General features: G+C 34.5%; 1 protein-coding gene across 3 annotated transcripts in view; it reads left to right on the top strand.

Moving 5' to 3' along the window:
• GRIK2 (glutamate ionotropic receptor kainate type subunit 2) overlaps window positions 1-19329 on the top strand; it is a 360582-nt gene extending 341253 nt beyond the window's left edge. Inside the window, exons 16-18 of one of the 3 annotated variants that reach the window (XM_085056271.1) lie at window positions 35-285; window positions 7843-8020; window positions 14359-14512. In XM_085056271.1, the coding sequence (XP_084912397.1) occupies window positions 35-285; window positions 7843-8020; window positions 14359-14372 (443 nt within the window). In that variant the 3' untranslated portion in view covers window positions 14373-14512. Of the gene's footprint in view, window positions 1-34; window positions 286-477; window positions 1500-7842; window positions 8021-14358 lie in introns of those variants that run through there. The other 2 variants (XM_085056272.1, XM_085056273.1) reach the window with 2 other exon arrangements.
• The last annotated feature ends 201 nt before the right edge of the window (window positions 19330-19530 follow it).

The following is a 19530-nucleotide window of genomic DNA, read 5'->3' as shown; positions in this document are numbered from 1 at the left end:
TCCATGTGATTTTTCTTCCCTGTGGTCTATTTAGGTTCTCCATATAGAGACAAGATCACTATAGCAATTCTCCAGCTGCAGGAAGAAGGCAAGCTCCACATGATGAAAGAGAAATGGTGGAGAGGCAATGGTTGCCCAGAAGAGGAAAGTAAAGAGGCCAGTGCTTTGGGAGTTCAAAATATTGGAGGAATCTTCATTGTGCTGGCAGCAGGATTGGTGCTTTCTGTCTTTGTGGCAGTGGGGGAGTTTTTGTATAAATCAAAAAAAAATGCCCAGTTGGAAAAGGTAAATATGGTCATTACCTGTTTATTTTATATTTATGGCCTATTTAAATAATACCTTAAACATGTACTGATGTTTCGTGATACTTATCATTTATTTTTATAGTAAAGTATTTGTATAAGAAAGGATGACAGCAAAATATCCGAAGTTTTACATTTGCAGCTTTTAATTTTTCTTCAATATGTTTAATTGTAGCCAGATTTCAGGACAAGTGACTATTTCTCCTCTTATTCAAGCCTGAAAAAAGACAGCTTTTTACTCCTGGAAGTTCACTGCAGTTAATTTTATGGATGAAGAAGAAATCTGAAACTGTAATGGGAAACAAATTAATCTTCTACAGATAATTCTGATTTTCAAAAGACAAACTGTCTGTAGCTCAAAGTCAAAATCTAAAAATGTCTCTATAGAAATGTTCTTTATAGGAGTTTATACTTGCAAATTTGTCCTGGTAACATCTGGAAAAGATTACATCAGCATGATTCTTTTTTTGGTGGGTTTACTACTGATATGATGTCCTGTAATTTCAAACTGACCCAGTTTGGGAAATCCTATTGTTAACTTGTTCTGTACTTGCAATTTATACAACCAGAATACTGTAAATGTGCTAAGACTAGTAATATAATGAGAAATTCATAGTTGAAATTTTCATTTTTGCATAATAATTAAATAAATCTTTCTATATGTATGTGCCCATGTCTAAACCTAAACTAAAACAGTATATTTTATTGCTACGGCAAGTTCTGAATTTTAGACATTGAGAGAAACTGTTAAATTTGACTAGATGTTTTTTTATTTTTTCCTTTTGAGGCATTTGTGACCTATGACTATTTTTAAATTTACATTTAGAAATTTAATTTAATAAAATCAGTAGTAAATCCAAAAGCTGTATTTATATTGGTATTTTTCCAGATGATGCTAGTGAGTTTTTGTAACTTGGATCATTACTCAGAAAATTTACTGTCTGTTTTCACTTCTTTTGAGGCAAGCTTTTGGTACTCACGTTTCCTGTTATAAATATATTGTTTAAAAATTTTTTCTAACACACACTAAGGCAGTGTGAGATTTCAAGGTCCTAAACACTTTGAACATGGGTACATTCATTTAATTGTTAAAGGACGTTTTAGGAACTCTTCTTTACAATAATGCAGGATATTTCCTTCTGTTAACATACTATTGGAATGTAATGTTTCTGAAATGAATTTGTAAGGAAAAATATACTGGTTACTTAAGAAACCCATGTAAATGTCAATATTTTTTTTTTATCCATTCCTAAAATGGATATGGATCTCACATGAACATCAGTAAAATTTGGTTTAGATTGTCTGGATTTTTATCAAGCATTCAATTAGAAGAATAGGGATGTTTTGATAATAATCTTGTTACACAAGTTCAGTATTTTACAGGGCGTAAATACATATATGACAATAACAGCATGCTGGAAGTTGTGAGAGGAAGCAAACAGAAATTTTCTAATTAAGGATTTGTTTCCTTAAGTCCTTTAGTTCTTGGGGAGTGGCGGGTGAGGGATGTTTATATTTGGAGTTTCTTTTTCTTTTCTTTTTTTTCTTTTTTTTTTTTTTGGTGTTTGCTTTTTTCTACTTGTTTGTTTATTAGATTTGGATAGAGATAGCAATGACTGGAGGAACATGATCTTCAAATAGTATTTGTACCAGAAATATTTCATCGTCAAGTATTTAGATACTTTAAAAAGTTAGGAATAAATCTGAAGCAGTTGGGTCGAGTCAGGCCTCTGTCTTTTCTCTCCTCCTTGCCTCCAATCATTTACCTTCCATCTCCTCCCTGCTACTCCCACATACCCTTATATCAGCAGACATTGAAATTTCAGTGCAATTTTATTTATGGAATGAAGAGAAAGATGATACTCACACCCCTGCACGTGTCCTACGCCAGCATCCTCTCACCCACTCTTCTTGTAGAACCCAAAAAACCTTCAGAAATCATCTTCTTTCAGCCTCTCCAAATGCAGCAGATCCCCTTTGCCTAGGAGAGGGAGTAACAACAGCCAGAGGAGAAATGAGAAATCCTGCCATTTGTCTCCAGTTTCTCCAAGTTCCCTGCTGAGATGAGTAAACCATGCAAATAATGCTGTTTTGGATATCCCATGGGGAGAGAGGAGGCACCTATTTTTGGTAACATTTGTGGTTTGATCCCTTTGGAATCAGAGTATCACTCTAGCATAATGTTTGCCAATATTTGGAAACAGGGAAGATCAAAGGTCATACTAAGAGCCAAGGAAACAAAATGAATCAGATAACTTCAGCTGCTGAATACATGGAGTATCCTGAGGTATAAGTGCATGTATGTGTTTGCTTTTTAATGTGTACAAAATATTCAGTTGTACTTCCAGCAGGGAGGCAATGCAGATTGAAATTGTGTAATATAGATAGGGGGGTTTAGAATTTTTTATGGCATGCTGCTCTTGGAGCTTACACATAAACAGAGATACTGTTGAACCTATTTGGAAGAGTGAAATCTTGCAAGGAATCAACTTCAGAAAAACAGCAGATAAAATGGTGTTATTTGCTAAAATAAAAAACATTGCATCTTTTAAGCAAAGTTGTTCAGAACATCCATACCCCTGATGTGTTTAAAAGTCTGAAGGAAACATATGACACTCCTGAGACTTTCTGGGAAACAGATGATTTTATGCCACCGCAACACTTTCCAGACAGAGAGAAATTCCTCTTTTATTGACACCTTTCAAAAGCAGAGATAAGCCTGGATGTTATCGCAGTTAGACTGCCAGTCACTGACACTTACTAAAGCCCCTTTCTTGAAAAATGAGTATCTGAAATTACTAACTATTTTCCAGAAAATCCAGTAATTATGAATGTGAAAAGAGCTATATATAGGTTAAATTCTGCTATCATTTCTAGCCATTCAAAACTTATTGAGCCTTCAGCAGGTTGGAATTAGGTATGCTTGTGTAAAAATAGCAGATGTACATATTATTAATTTTGATTAAGTACTTAATTTTGATTAAGTACCTCATTTTTATTAAGTACTTCAAATAATGTGAAATGAGACACATACCTTAACCATTTGTTAAGAGATGAGGTCATACACTTCCTATTGTAAAAAATACTAGATTAAGTCTTAGCATGTACTGAAACATGTAACGCCAACAAAGTATTTCTTGAGTTATACAATCAAATCATAACATAAACATCAATTAAATTAACCTCTCTGAAATAGTTATTTATTAATAATTTATTATAAAAGCAATGAAAACAATAACTACATTAATACTTGTTTATATTTCACATACATTTTCCCAGGGAAGACAAAAGCTATTGAACTTTCCATGTTAAATAATTCCCTGCTCAGCTGTGCAATTGAGCTGAGAAAGATCAGTGTGGATAATTTACCTCTCAAGGTACAATGACTGAGCACTTGGCAGGACTGGGCCCAAAGCAGAGATCAGTAGCTAGGAATATACACATACAGTTACATACAGAAATGTTTTACTTACAACTGCAAATTCCACTGAACAAGAAATTCTGAGTGCTGAGCTGTGACGTGTACATGAGGCTAACTATGTCTTTGGAGATGGCACACATTTATCTGGATAGCTCTTGCCTGAAATGAATTGCATACAAAAATTTAAAACACTTTCTGCAAAATGCTCAAAATATGGTTTTAATATGTAAGGGTAGCAGGAACAGTTTTATGCAGTTTTCAAAAGCTTCAGAGACTTTAGGTTATGGTAGTATTTGATCTTAAACTTATTAGAAATTGAATGTGGTTTTACTATGATTGCTGGTAATTCTGAATTTTCTACCTCACGCACATTTTAATAATGTGATAACCTGGAGTACATTTTCGACTAGATAACTCGTCTAGTCTTGCCTAGTACACAGTCTCACTGTTTCCTTCAGAGGAAGTGCTGAAAATGACAGAGCAAGATCCTTGTCTATGGCAGAATGTTGACATTCCAGGTGGCGCAGTGGGAAGGGGTAAGAGGAGATGGGAGGTCAGGTTGTCCTGACTGCATTCCTGCAGAGCAACCACAAGATGGTGCTTTCTAATTTCTGAGAGGGAAATTTAATTGTCACTTTTTAATAAAATTTGTGTCACAGTGCTTACCTAGTGTTTAATTGCAGCCTTTATAAAAATACTAAAGGCTTGTATTATTTCCCATTGTTTATGATACAAACATCTAATTTTGTCATCTACTTGGAAACATGTCATTATCAGACCTTTTTTATCTAGCCAATCTTGACGATAAATGCTCAGTCATTTGCATTTTATAATTGCATTTGCTGGTGAATGACCTGCTCCCTTATTTTAACAGGCACTCAGAGGGCAGTGATAAGCATGGTTAGAAACAGAAGCCATTTAAAAAAAATTACTATTTTTTTTACCTTTTTTTGTTTTTAATTGATGTGCATCAATGCATTATGGGTTTATGTCCATTTCATGCATTTAGTTTTGTATAGCTCATATTATTATTATGAAGGCCAGGGAAAACATTGACCTTGAAGACTATTAATATTTAGCATAATATATTGATGAGTCTCAGTTTGAGGATTTATTGACCTGTCCTTTGATTTTGTGTGTTGGTTTTTTTAAAGTTTTCGCTGAGATTATTTGCATTTTTATACCACCTTCACACAGTGATTAGATACTATTGTGTCAGCTGTGCCATAGAAACTACGTGTGCACTTGTGAAAACATTAGAATGTAATTCCAGTATTGCTATTGTGGTGCTTCTTTGTCAGTAGGATGTGTAGAAAATCAGTATTATAGTCTTTAATTGTTATCTTAGTAAGAGTGCTAAACCAAATTTAAACAGTTTCATCTGAAAAAATGAAAAGGTTTTAGGATCCTTCTTATTTTATCATAATATTTTATGGTATGGAGGTTTGGGTTACTTTTCCCAAAGTTACTAAAGTATTTCACTAAAGTATTTTTCTTTACTTTCTAAAAAAAATGCAGTTATGTCAGTTTTGCTGAAGTTCAAAAATGTTCCTAATAGTTTAATATCAAAAGACTTTGAATTTGGGACAGTAATTTATAATAGTTTTGGAACAATCCCAAAGTAAATCTCAGCCTAGTGATTTTTTTCCAGGGAGAGACATGTTCAAAAGATTTTAAAGTTGAAAAGCCTGTTCCTCAGGCTACAAGAAACAAAAGAATGTGGACATTCTTGGTAAATTAAAGTAAAAGCTTTGGGATTTATATCCCAAGTAGCTTTTATACAGTCTACAGTCAGTGATTTAGTCTGTATTTTTGTGTCACATTTTTTAATGGAGTAACCTCAGAAATTTTAATTTTGGCTGGGAAAAGCAGCGGCTGTGACAGGGCATGAAAGAAAATGCTTTTCCAACATTAGCACACTGCATTCTGCAGATATGCCGTAGGAAAATTGGGAACTTCTATCATCCTGTACTCCCCTGAGCACTGTATGAGTATGTATAAACTTGTATGGTTAATTTGTGTGTGTGTAAGTGTAGAGATTACTTGAATTTGAGGTATTAATTTTAATTAAATGCCCTCTTGGAAACCATGTAAGTTAATATTAGAGGATACTAAGTGGAGGAACTGTTGCAAACACCCCAAAAATCAAAACAAAATTGCCCCAAACCAAAATCCAATCCACACCCCCAAACACCTTTAACAGAAGGTTAAAAAAAAAACAAAAGCAGAAGTGGAGAAGGGCAAGTTACCAACTGTGGCATTTTAAAATAATTTGCAAACAATAAAACACTGAAACCAAGATCTTTATTTTGATTTTTGATTGCAGCTCAACCAGTATCTATTTGGTAATGGACTTTTTTTTCTGAGGTATTTTTAATGTCTTAATTTTTGTGTTTCAAAAGACAGCAGAAAATTTAGGAATGTATGAAAAGCTGACTTGTACACAAGTACAGGAGGTTCACTGTAATTCCATAGTCATTCAGTCAAAGATCAGAGCTTAAATTATAAGTCTGAATTGTGGGATATTTTAGGTTCAACAAGAATTTAAATTTAGAAAAACAAAATTTGGAAATTCCTACATGTTTTTACTTTATAGCAAATATAGTCACTTTCAGTCATCAGTAGAAGAAACACATTATATAATTATTTTTTTCCTCTGATAAAAATATTTTCTTCATTCTAATGGAAAAAATGTCAGATCATAGAACATTTGTGTCTTTCTAATAGTTTTTCATTGCCTTCCTCTAAATATTATTTTAGCATATAGTATGAAATATTAAACTTCCAATTTTGAATTTATCAGCTACACTACAGTTAATTGTAGTAATAAATACAGTGTAGTTCAGCTGATTTATTTACTTTGACTTTTGTATAGGTCAGCAAAGTAACAACAAGCACTTCCTACTACCTTTTAGATTGAGAAAATATCCTTGTCTGTCAGATGAAACCATACAATTTTACAGAAATGGGTGCTAAACCTTTTGATATTATGTAATGCAATATGACCATGATAGTGCTTCTGAAACAGTAGAAAACCTTGGCATTAAGTTATAGTAATAGTCTCTCTCTGTTCAATATGATTTGAGGCCATGCTAAATTTTTTATTAAGTTCATGTTATCACACTGAAGTGTAAAACTAGTATAAATTTTTACAATGGATAATGTACAGAGGACTTAAGCTGACCAAACTTTGAAAAAAAGCTCTTTAGAATTCAGGTAAGAAAGGTTATTTTCTAAAATATCTCTGCAAAATTAACTATTTATTTTCAAATTTTGTTATACAAAGCATTTTAATCCAGATAGATTGGTATTAAAAGGATTAATTATATATCATCATCACCTCCTTTCACCATGCCTGGTGATCAACAAACCTGACATTCCTTGGACAAAAGGAATGAATTTAGATGTAGGATCAAAGATGATTCACACATGAATGAACCTCAACATCCTGTGGCTGAGAATGCAAGATCTCAGGGGATTGATTCAGTGCGACCAGGATCACCTGTGCTAAAAGGCAGAGAAATATCCTGTACAGCTGTGATTACAAAATACAGACCCATTAACATTGCAATGGATATCATTCTAAACCAGTTAGGCAGTACCATATATTTGTTATTTATTTTGTCAGTGGCAGCTACCTGGCTGGAGTACTATTAATTGTCCTCAGTCCTTATTAAACACCTGCCATTCATGTGTAGCCATTGTCCAGGGACATGAGACAGCAGTACTATGTTCTGGAAGAAGATCTGGACTGGTGTGACAAGGTTTACATCAGTGGGAATTATTGCCTCTGACTGAAACACTAATGACAAATAGCACTTATTGCCACTCTTTCAAATTGAAAACACAGACACAAACTTAGAGAAATGTTAGACTGTCAGCCTCTTCCAGAAGAGGTTGAACTGAAAAGTGAGGATAGAAGCTATCTTCTGAGTGTTGCCTTTACCTGTCCAACACAGCACCTGTCTCCCTGGGATTAAGCTGCCATCACCCCCCTACTTCAGCCAGGCACTGGAAGCTCAAAATGACTGCACCATCCTGGTCTGATAATAGAGTAGGACTGTGTATCATCTGCGTGTTGATGACACCACAGCCCAAATTATTTCATTATCTCCTCAGTGGCCTCATATACATGTTGAAAGGAGAGATGACAGGATGAAACCTTGTGGAATCCTGCATGAGAGAGAGCCCTCGGGGCTGATGAGCAGTTGTCCTCTGCCATCCTCTGGGATTTCTCTGAGAGGAAAGAGTGGAACCACACAAGTGCAATCCCTTCTGCCCCAGCCTAGGTCCACAGGTGAGTCAGAAAAACATCATGGTCAGTGTGATGGCCAGAAAGGCTGCTGGCAGAGCTAAACAAAACCACTTTGGAATAGCTTTCTGCACTAATAGAAGTTCCCCATCAACCACAGGATGAAGGGTAGTTGTCAGGATGGAAACAAGGAAAACAGTTTCAGAAGACTTTAAATGAACTCAAGTGCTGCTTTCCTGGAAGTCTCTGTCATCCACCACAGTGCATTTTGTTCTGTTAGGAAATAAATTTTAGAATTTGAGAGTGGCTGAATTGTTTTTTGGTGGGGTCTTTTGTTTGTTTGTTTGTTTTATGTGGGTTTTTTTGACACCGGTTGATAATTTATTTAAGCCAAGCTGGAAATTTATTGTTTCACTGGGAGACACTTACAATAAACACTAGAAGTGGCCTACAGAGAGGTCCTTGTGTCATCTAAGTTCATCTCATAGCTCTAAAACTCAGCGAGCACTTCAGCCAGCAGAAAATAGTTTCAGTGTGGTTTTGTTATAGGAAGGGTCAGTCCCATCAGACTTTTGTTGATGCTCTCCATCAAAAAGCTACAAAAGTCCTTGAAACAACCAGCATTCAGTTACAGGGTAAAGCACCTCATTCTTCATCAAGCTGTCTGGAACTACTCTACTGGTTGTGACTTTGTAGATACTATGGTGAAAGCAAAGTTTGATTTGTGGAATTAAAATTTGCACTTTGCTTGATATTATTGTCTTCATTTGAGTCTGCAGTGAAATCTCTGTTTCATACAAGTGACATATATTTTGGTCTGAAAATTAATTCCTAAAATGGCTCCTCATTCTACTTCTACTGAAAACTAAATAATTGTTACAACTCAAATTGAGAATATATTGGTGATATGTTCGGGTAATTGGTGTGAATTTAGTCCAAAGTGTACTTGTGCATTATACTTGCTATGGATTGAAACTGTACTGCATCAGAAAAGTCAGTGGCAAAATATTTTTAATGTAACTATATTATGGATATATAGATATGTATAGTATGCACATATATGTGTGCAATCTTTGATCTACAGTCATGCCTAAGAATAGGTATACAACTAAACAACCTAAAAAACCTGATCATTACAAGCACACTTCAACTTTGAAATGCTTGTACTTCAACTTCCATGATATATGATTTCACTTTTTCTGTGGTAATTTTCTGCTCTTTAATTGTTCACCTCTTTGTGATCCTAAGTCAACATTTTGATAGGATTTGTTTTTCTGTCTAGAGGGTTTAAGATTGACTCATTTTCCATATACATATTTTAAAACCCTAAGGAGTGGCATAGGAATCAGAAACTGATTAGGAGGAAGAGTCAGGGTAGGACTGTGCATTCATTCTCAGATTACTCCAAGATAAAAACCAGTTTGATTGATATGTCTTACTAGATGCTAGAACAATGACCCATAATACAACAACATGCTGTTACTGCTGTTACTGCTTTAAGATAATTGAACAAGTCTTCAAATAGTGTCTGACAGACAAGACTGCAAGCAATGAACTTCTCAGTAAATCCTAAATCTTTCTATTGAATGTTGACAGTTGCCTTTACATTATCTGCTTCTAAAAAGGGAAAAACATAAACCGGTGATTGGAGATTTTTAAATTTAAAACACACTGACTATTAATCACTTAAATCAGAATGTTTAGAGGGGTGCAGGCATGCTGTTCTGTTATCTTCCTGTTGATCTTTTTAGACTGTTAAAGCAAAAATCTATGGCAATACTCTCATAATTCTGTGTCTAACAAATGCTATTATGATTTCTAATTACCTTTCTAAATTCCCATGAAGCAAAATAATGAAATCAGTGTAAGTATTTTCTACCTTTCATATTAATACATCTGTGCAAAGATACTTTTTTTTTTCTCATGCAGTAAAGCCATGCACAAGCTGTCTAAACAGCTTGTAAGCAGTGTTAACATTTTGTAGAATTCTCATCTTGATTCTTCATGACTCGTGAGATGTCAGCTGTGGAAAAGAATGTCAGAGGTGTCAGTTACTTCTTTATTAATCTTAAGCAGATGAAATTTTTCAAAATTGTTTTGTGTTAGAAGGCTAAGAACTACAGTTCTGATTAAAAATGTCTTTTGTACATTTTTTTTGTAATGTTTTATCCTGGTATACTGGAACAGAACAGATGCGCTTATGTGCTCTGTGGTTTAGAGAGCTGTATGCTGTCCTGAAACTGTTTTAGCATTTGATTATATCTAAGATGACTTGGAGGCAGCATTTACTTTCTGGTAGCATTTAAGAAGACAACTTATGATTTTGTAAGGGTTAGTGAAAAATCAATAATAACTGATGTTCTTGTAACATGCCTGCAGTATGGAAGGTAAGTTGGGAGCAAGAGGTTATTTTCTTTGAATTAAGTTGAGAGTCTTGTAATATATACTAAAGTGCTCAATTCCATGATGGACAACAGTTTTGAAATGTAGCCTTTAAGTTCTGTAAACATTTTGCTGTTTTCCCCCAGCAGCTGAATTCAGGATCAAGACATTGGATTATCTTTTCTCAAATCATATCTGAAAATGCCTTTACCTGTCATAAAAAAGTATTCTAGAGTTGCTTGTTGTTCTTATATCTTATTATTCCAAAAATTGTATCCTAACAGTGAAAGAATACAAAGTTTAACTGTATAGAAAATGGTGACTACAGTGATTGGAATTGAAATCAGACAAAAAATTAATAATTTCAATTTTAAAAAGCAATAATTTAATACTTTCTAAAATTAATTGAATATTATTTTTTTAGTATGTGTGAAAACATTTCTTTAAATTTCTCAGATAGAACCCAAAGAAGAAAAAATATCTGGGTCATGAACTCTTAGATGGCCTTGAAATGATCTTTTTAAAATGCATTACTATTTCAGTGAGTGAAATTTGAAACAAACAAACACAGAAACAAACAAAAAAGGAAGATATGTAACAACTGTCATAATCAGAAACAATATTTTTATTACCATACTTGGATACAAATTCCCATAAACAATTTATAAAAAATATTTTGAAAACATAGAATGGAAGAATTTTCTATATAAAATAACTCAAAATTGTGGTGTCTGCTATTTAAAGACTGTCAGTCATTCTGAAATTTCTTCTTTAATGAGTTTTCATGCACAGGTAAATTTCTCCGTTAAAATGTCTTATCAAGTTTCTTGAGACTCATTTTATGGGTATTTCAGAATGTTGACGTGTTTTCTCACCTCTTGGGTATTGGTTGTAATCTATTTCCTACTGATATTACCTAAAAATTTATACCCTTGGCAGATTTTTTCCAAAGGTTTTGCCCTCTTGAAAAGGATTTGTTCTAATTTGGCACTCTTAGGCGTCTTTTCAAAAAAAGGGACAAGGAACACAGTCTTGAAAGTTTTAAGTACTAATGCATCATTTTAAAATTTAGAAAGATTTTGTTCCTCAGAATGTTTCAGTTAGATCCTTAATTCCAGAGGTAAGTGCCATTTAATGGCTACAAGTGGTGTAGTGCTGAGTTGTACCATTTACTTCTTAAGGGACTCCCTATGAAACTCCTGAGTTGTATGCTAGGTTCTTCGCATAGTGGAAATGCCAAGATCTTCAAGCCTTAGCAATTTAGCCTGTAAGGCCCTAGGGAATACTAAATTAAATCTTGCCCTTTTAAAATATTTCAGAGTTAATTTCAATTTCTTGATCATAATTGCAATTTTGATGTTAAGCACCAGCATTTTATTAGCAAAAAAGGGTAAGTCTAAGAGAATCTAATATTTTCTTTCAAAGTATAGCTGGATAAGGCAGTACAGTTTTCTACCGTCTACACAATGTTCAACAAAGATACCTCATGTGTTAAGATCTGACACATTATATTTAGACCATTCAACTGGGAATTTTAGCCACCTCACTCACACAAAGAAAGCTGTCCTGGATGTCAACCTAGTGCATGTTGCAGAGGTCGCTTCAGCCAGAAATGCCAGACTTTCACCTCTGAAGGACTCATACTTGACTCTCAACCAGAGAGATATACCTTCTCCTTTGGACTCACAGCTTAAACTTTTCTTAGTTGTAGGTGGTAACCCTATAGCCATTTCTATCATAAGTTGAGTGGTCATCATTCCTTTATTTCAAATTCATCAGGAGAAAGAAATGCTTCAAAGGAAGAATATCACAGCCAGAGCAAAATTGCCCTTTCCTTTGCTTCCCACCTGCTTGTTTCCTTATTCATGAAAAGGATTAAGGAAGAGGGCATTTGTTCAGGATTTGATGAATGTGTTCTGACATTAAGAACATGAGTTCTAACTCATGATTAAGACAACTCATGTTTTCACTCTTCTGCACAAAACAGAATTTTATATAAAACTATTGAAGTTCTCAGTGAAACAGTAATTACCACTGAAGCCTTTCCTCTTCCATTGTGTGCCCTCATCCCTAATCTACAGAACAGCTCACATTTCCCATCTCCCTTTCTCTTCTTCTGCCTCTGTTAAATGCTTTCATGCCAAATAGAACAGGATCAGTAGGCAGCAACTGCAAGTGACTTTATTTTGGAGTGGTCTCATGCCTGTAGGTTATAGCTGTTTACTGAGACACTGAAGCTTAAATCTCTCTGGCAGAAGATGCTATTGTATTGACACTCTTAAATGTGACTCATGTTCAGCTCTAATGCTGCAGCTGATGACTGGCTGCACAGAAGAAAAGGGTAATATCTGCCACATATCCTTCTTTAGCAGTTGCCACATTTTTTAAGGAACTGAGTTTGTTAGGTCCTTTCAGAACATACCTATTGGATTGATAACCATGCATGGAGAACTGGAATGCGAATTCTGATAGGATCCAGGACTAAGCCAAGCATCATTGTGTTTAGCAGAATTTCTACTATTGTCAAATGACAAAAATATAAAATTTAATGTGGAAAACTGAGTGCATTACTGCTTTGAGTGCTTTCAGCCCTGGAGGTTGGAAACTGAATGCAGACTTTTATGAATACAACTTCAATCTAGGTTCCCAAAGAACTAGATAGGATGAGACACTTAAATATTTTCTGGATCTAATCTCCAAACTTCAAGTTTATATGAATAATGGAGATATAACAGTTCAGAAATAAAGCAGGACTTTTATTTGAAAAATCAATGAGACAATTATATATTGACTACCACTAATCAAAAAATATCAAAAAATGATCAAGAGGTACAGTAATTTTAGGTGCTTTGCATTTTTTTTCTTGTTTGATAGGTTGTTTGTTTGTTTTTCATTTGTTCATTTGCCTTTTTTCCCCCATCATTTCCCTGGCCTTGAGATTAATTATTAATAGAGAAAAATGCAAAGGGTTAGATCACACTTCAAATTTGCTTTTGGTGAGAGCAATGGTCAGAGGCTTGGCTTAACATCTCAGCTTCTGGGATGGATTATTTAGTTAGTACATTTCTCTGTTAGCTGGAAAACATGTGAGTTAATGTGTATGATGCTAGAGGTAATTCACAGAGCCCAAAAGCAAGATTTTTTTCCTTACTTCCCTATGTTCTCACACTGAGACAAGGCTAATTGCTCAGCACACTATTAGCAGTTGAGAATTCAGGAAATAGGGAGAGTTTATTTTCCAAATTTCTTGCACTCCAAAATTGAAAAAGGAGTGCAAGATTTTAGTATTTGATGGGATATTTTAGGATTTGTTCTTGAGTGCAAAATTTTAGTATTTGATGGAAATATGTTATTACACTTTTTTCTAATAATATGCTTTTCATAAAGATCAACAATCTGAATTCTTGGGATTTTTTTTTGGAAACACTTACTCCATAAATTTTAATCAGCAGTGGGAAAAGTGTTTATATACAGAAGATATTGCAAATAATGGAGTAGATAGTTTACAGTGATGGGTCTGGATTTTAACATTATTTAAACATGAATTTGGGTAAGCTTCTTATACTAAAGCTTAATGTTTTGTTGAGGAACACTTATTTAAGTCACATAGAAATGCAATTATTGTTTTGAAATATAGCTAAGGAGATTTTACTGAATGCCTAACATTCATGTTACATTCAGATCCTGTACTGCAAGGTTAACCTGTTGACAGAAAACCTACTTGAAATAGTTATAGGAATCATGTGAATCCAGAGTCAGTACCTGTCAGAAAAATAATTGCAGAGGCAAGGTGATTTTTACACTGAGTCATCAAAGCTTGATAAGTAATTTTAATTATTATGAGATGCATATTTTAAAGACATCTATTTGTTTTGAGCTTCAGACTGAGACAAAGCGAAGACTGACAAGACTGTGCCAGTACAATGAATCTGCTTCTAGACATTGCAGCTAGTAGTTTCTTACAGCTGTTTTTTTTCTTGTTCCTCTATTTCCTTCTGTAGAGGTCCTTCTGTAGTGCCATGGTAGAGGAGCTAAGGATGTCTCTGAAGTGTCAGCGTCGATTAAAACACAAGCCACAGGCCCCCGTTATTGTGAAAACAGAAGAAGTAATCAACATGCACACATTTAACGACAGAAGGTTGCCAGGTAAAGAAACCATGGCATAGAGCTGGGAAGCCAAATACCCCAAGCACAAACTGTCGTCTTTTTTCCAAACAACCTTGCGAGAATGTTTCCTGTGGAAATATGCAACAAGTGCAAAATAAAATGAGTTACCTCATGCCGCTGTGTCTATGAACTAGAGACTCTGTGATCTCAGCAGTTGCAATGGCCAGACTCGAATCACAAGCATCATGGATCAACCAAGTTATGCAGGGTTACACTGTTTGTCATGGGTTTCCACCATTCTGAATGAATGAATGTTCCATGTCAGTTTTGTGGCTGGTTTCAAATGCAGTCTCAGTGAGAAGTTACAGGTTCCTTTTGAAGTTCAACGGTTGCCAGGAAATGGAGAATAAATGTCCAAGATGACACAAACCACAGAAGGAGTCTAGTAAAATAATGTCTCAGAACTGTAGTGGAACAAGAAACCATATGTTCTTCTGAACTTCCCAGTACAGAAAAGTTGGTAACTGCTGGTAGACTGAAACTACCATCTGGACAAAGCGATATGAGCTTCCTGGATGGAAGAAATGTTAAAAGTGAAGAAACTTGAATCCCATGAATAGGAGAATAAATATGAGGATGCTCACCTGCTTTTTTTTTTTTTTTAGGATTGTTTGTGACACTGAACTAAGTAAATAAATAATAATTACAAAAAAAAAAAAGTAACTTCAATTTAACTGGGTTGGAACTTTCATCTAAAAAACCAACAGAAATATTTCCAGAATTTTGACCCAATTTTTAGATGAATGAAAGTTTCCTTAGTACAAAGGAATGTATCTTACAACCTTTAGATATAAGCAATTCATTTTTTTCTATAATTGTGAAAAGAGGGAGGGGGGTGGGAAGCAGTGTATTTCACACATAGAGGGCTTGCATTTTAGCCTGAATGGGTTTTGAAACACTTGTTCCTGCTACTAATTGAACTCAATGGAGCCTGTGCAATTCTCGCTAATGTTGGAAGTGGGATGGGTCACCTAAAAGAAGTGAATGTCAAGAACTTTAAGGAGGACTGCATTTTTCAATACAGTCACAGTACTAAATGAACAAAATTCTTGAGCAGTTTTTTTTTTCCAAAAAAAAAAAATGTTCAGGTTTATTTGTGGAAATGCAAGATTTCTATGAAAATAGTTTTTGTATGGAAATTTTTGTAATACTTTTTATCAACAAAATAAGAACATGTGTTTCCGTCAGGGGTGTGATGCCAAGCATGAGCGGTAGTGCGTGCGCACCACCAACGTTTGGTGAAAACTATTTTTATCATGAAAAAGGAATCTTAGAAGAGACATATTTTCAAGTTATATAATATAAAAAAAATAGGTGCACTACCACCACTGCTTGCCATGCTACACCCCTGGTTTCCACTAAGCTGATAACATACTGTCATGAACAATTGTTTGTAAATGGTAAAAGACACAGACCTCTTGACCACATTGTGATAGAAGTTAAAGTGCACTCAGTTTGCTGTTTGACTCCAATGCACAAAATTAAAAAAAAAAAAAAAGAAAAGAAAGCATTAAATTTATGTCAGTTTTAGTTGGTTTAGTTTTGCTGTGTGATTTGAGCAACATATGTGCAGTATTTTGTGTCAGTACTGGTACTTAGCTTCAGCTTAGTGCCCTATCCTGATGATTCTTGCCACTAAATATGTGGCAAGAGAGTTTGCTAGGATTTCTGACAGAAGCCATTACAGTACATTGTGATACTGTTTGCAGGATTTGGCTCTTAGCTGCTTCAGAGCTAATTTATACGTCCTGACTGTGTTGAGTTCCTGGACATAATATTTTGAAATACTGCCCTACAGATGCTGAATCTTGCACCTCTGTCTACTGTAAATTCATTTGTATCTCAACCAGAAATGTATATTATGGTCTATGTAGGAATGTTATGTCAACCAAAAAAGATTATGAAGATGGTCTATACATGGAAAAAAAATTACTAATTAGGAAACCCCCCAAAAACATTGATGTTATAGTAGATAATAAGCCATTGGTGAGTACTGAGGTTGGTCGTTTATTTGGGCTTAATTTAATCTAATCTTATCATCATCTTTATGGCATAGGACTATATCATTCAAACTGTAGAAATTATATAATGAAATTTGGGGGTAAATGGGAGGTTTGTGTCTACTACCCAATTATCATAAATCTTCATGGAGATTGAGCTGGCCATTTCCATTGTGAGCAGGGACTGAGAAAGCAAATTCTCTTATATTTGTGAGTTTCATCCCCATTTATGTGATAACAATGAACAGGTTATCTTTGTCTGAAGTATAAAGAAGATAAAAACACTTTTAGCAATTTTTCTGGAAATGGGTATACTTACATAATTTATATTTAAGTTAATTCTTTAAAACACAGAGGGGAAAAGAGTAACTGTCATATAACACAATGAAAGCTCCTAATTATGATGGCTTGGAATGGAAAAAAATTGGCTATTGCATTTGATTGATGATTTACAATAAAATTTGTAAAATCATGTAATAAAATGCTGTATTATATTCAAACACACCTTTCTTTTTTCCATTGAGGACGTTGAAATAAGCAGGATTTCATTGATGCAGAAGACTAATTGCCATTAAGGTTTTATGTGAGCCAAAGAAAGAATGAATGCAGAAAATGTCCCACATATTTTATTGGGTCAAAATTCCCCAAAAAACAAAACTTCTGTCACAGAGGTAATGTGGCTTACTTAAGATTTCAGTGAGAATTTCAGCCTTCCATTATTAAGGGAAAGATGTAAGTGGAGATTTGTATTAAAGATCAAGAATACAAATGTATGGCTCCACAGATTCATAGTAGGATAACGGTTTTCTTTTTACAACCATGCACTAACTTATGTTTTTACTTTGTTGTGCATTAGTAGTTATTTCTGTATTAAGACATTTACAGAAAATTGACTAACAAAGACCTGACCCCCAAAAGAGTAGAAAATACTACTGATAGTTTTGTACTCCAAAAATCTCAATTTCTTTCAATTTCTTCAAAACTTTCATTCTCTTTTCACTGTTTTTCACTGTTGTGAAAAAAATCCTCAGTTCTGAAGAAAAATTCCTTGTTTTGAAAGGCCTCTGAAAGGCTTATATCAAAATTCCCAAATTCTCATGCTATGTAAATTTCTATATTGTCATTAAAATTGATGGAACTTCCCAGCAATAATCAAGTGAGTATCTGGCCCACGAAGATTCAGAATCCATATATAACTGCTTTATGTGGTTTCATATAACAGCTTAATTAATCTACTGATTTCTCAGGACAGAATGATGGGTGCTTCTCTGACTGACCTCAAATGTCACTCTAGAGAAGAAATTTAGAGCAGTTATAGCTCAGTTAAATGGTGCTGCTTGGTGGATGACAATTGGGGGTAAAAATTGAACCGGACTTTTTTTTTCCCCTATGTCTGTTTAAATGAAAATAGACATATATAGTATTTTAGACACACAAGATGCATCACTTAGATCTTCAGGTTGCCTCAGCATGGTTGTATAGCAATAGATAACTAGAAAAAGAGGAAAAAAACCCTTCTATGTTATTGATAAATGTCATTTATGAAGGACTGGTAGTGCAAATTGTGAGCCAAATAGGTGGATGAAATCAAGAGATCTGTGGTGCTTTATGGTAAATGAGGATTTGTCCAATTAAAGACATCAGCAGGCCTTTTTAATGGTCTTCTCCTTTTGTATAAACAAAAGTACAAATATATCCAGGGAGTATCAGGCAAGTTTTATATGTGATGTTTCTTTCTGAAATTTCTATCTCAATTTTCAGTTGAAGAATTCAGTATAGATTTGAAATAACCTTTTCTTTCATTTTATTATTACTTGAGGCTTTGTGCTTTAATCCTTCCTGATTTCACCCATAGAATGTTCACAACCCCCAAAATAACACTGTTTAGTCCTACTACACTAACTAGTTAATATTTCAGAATTGAAAAAATCGTAATTTATGAGAGAAAAAAATACTGTGCCAAAATCCAAAGCCGCAAATAGGAGAAATGCCCTGATACTCTACAAGATAAAAACATTTTCAGGGAAAAGGGGTCATGAACAGAGGTAATATCGTACAAAGAGGTAAAAGATAATGATACAAAATAATTTTTGTATTGTTACTATATTAAGGATATTAGAAAAATACATTAAGTACTTCAGACACAACTTCACTTAGTCTCCAAATACATCAATAAACACAAAATATGATGACTAAAAGACAAGTTTGAAAGAAGTGTCAAAACTCCTACTTAAGGAGAATCAAGATTTTGTCCAACACAGCCCCAAATATGTACTGATATAATATTTAAGGCAAAATTAGGTGTACAAAAGTGTTTGCATTTTCTGTCAGAATTTCAAGGACATAAAGGAAAAGCAAGGGTCGCTGAGGTTGGCTTATCTGACTTGCAAGATCATTGCTCTCCAACCTCAAACATGCTAGTGTCCTGTTTCCTTCCAGTCTTGCCTCTCTGCCTTCCTACAAGCACTTCTGACATTATCAAATTTGTTTTCAAAGCCCTTTTCTTCTGGCTTTCCTTTAAATATAGTTCTAATTTAAAATAAAGTTACTCAAACACCTCATCTCCCCAGTTTGTATCCACCGAGATAAAAACATTAGCTTTTCATGTGACTGTAATCCAATTGTCTTTCTTTTCATTTACTACCCCTCTCTGTCCCCTGCCTGTGTTATCTTCTCCTGTTGTTCTTGTACTTGCCTAGACTGTAAGCTCTTAGGGGGCAGGGAATCTGTCTTTGATTTGTTCTATGTAGCACCATGAACTATGGAGCTATATAAATAATAAAAAATGTAGATCTTCTTAAATGATGTTTGAAGTGATAGTGATCTGATTGACTGCCAGTCTAGTAATATATTGTTTTAGCTCATTGCCTGAAATCCTAATCACTGCAGCAATAGAATAATCAAAAAATAAAAATAATAAAACCAACCCGAAGGAGCTATCACACTGAGTCACCTTACTGGAATTTTCTCTACATGGTCCGGGTATAGGAATGTCATGTTCACATA

Source organism: Lichenostomus cassidix, chromosome 3, assembly GCF_008360975.1.
Source record: "Lichenostomus cassidix isolate B80296 chromosome 3, HeHo_3.0, whole genome shotgun sequence".
Lineage (NCBI taxonomy): Eukaryota > Metazoa > Chordata > Aves > Passeriformes > Meliphagidae > Lichenostomus > Lichenostomus cassidix.
Note: the sequence above shows the minus strand (reverse complement) of the source record. Positions and strands in the feature narration are given on the sequence as shown.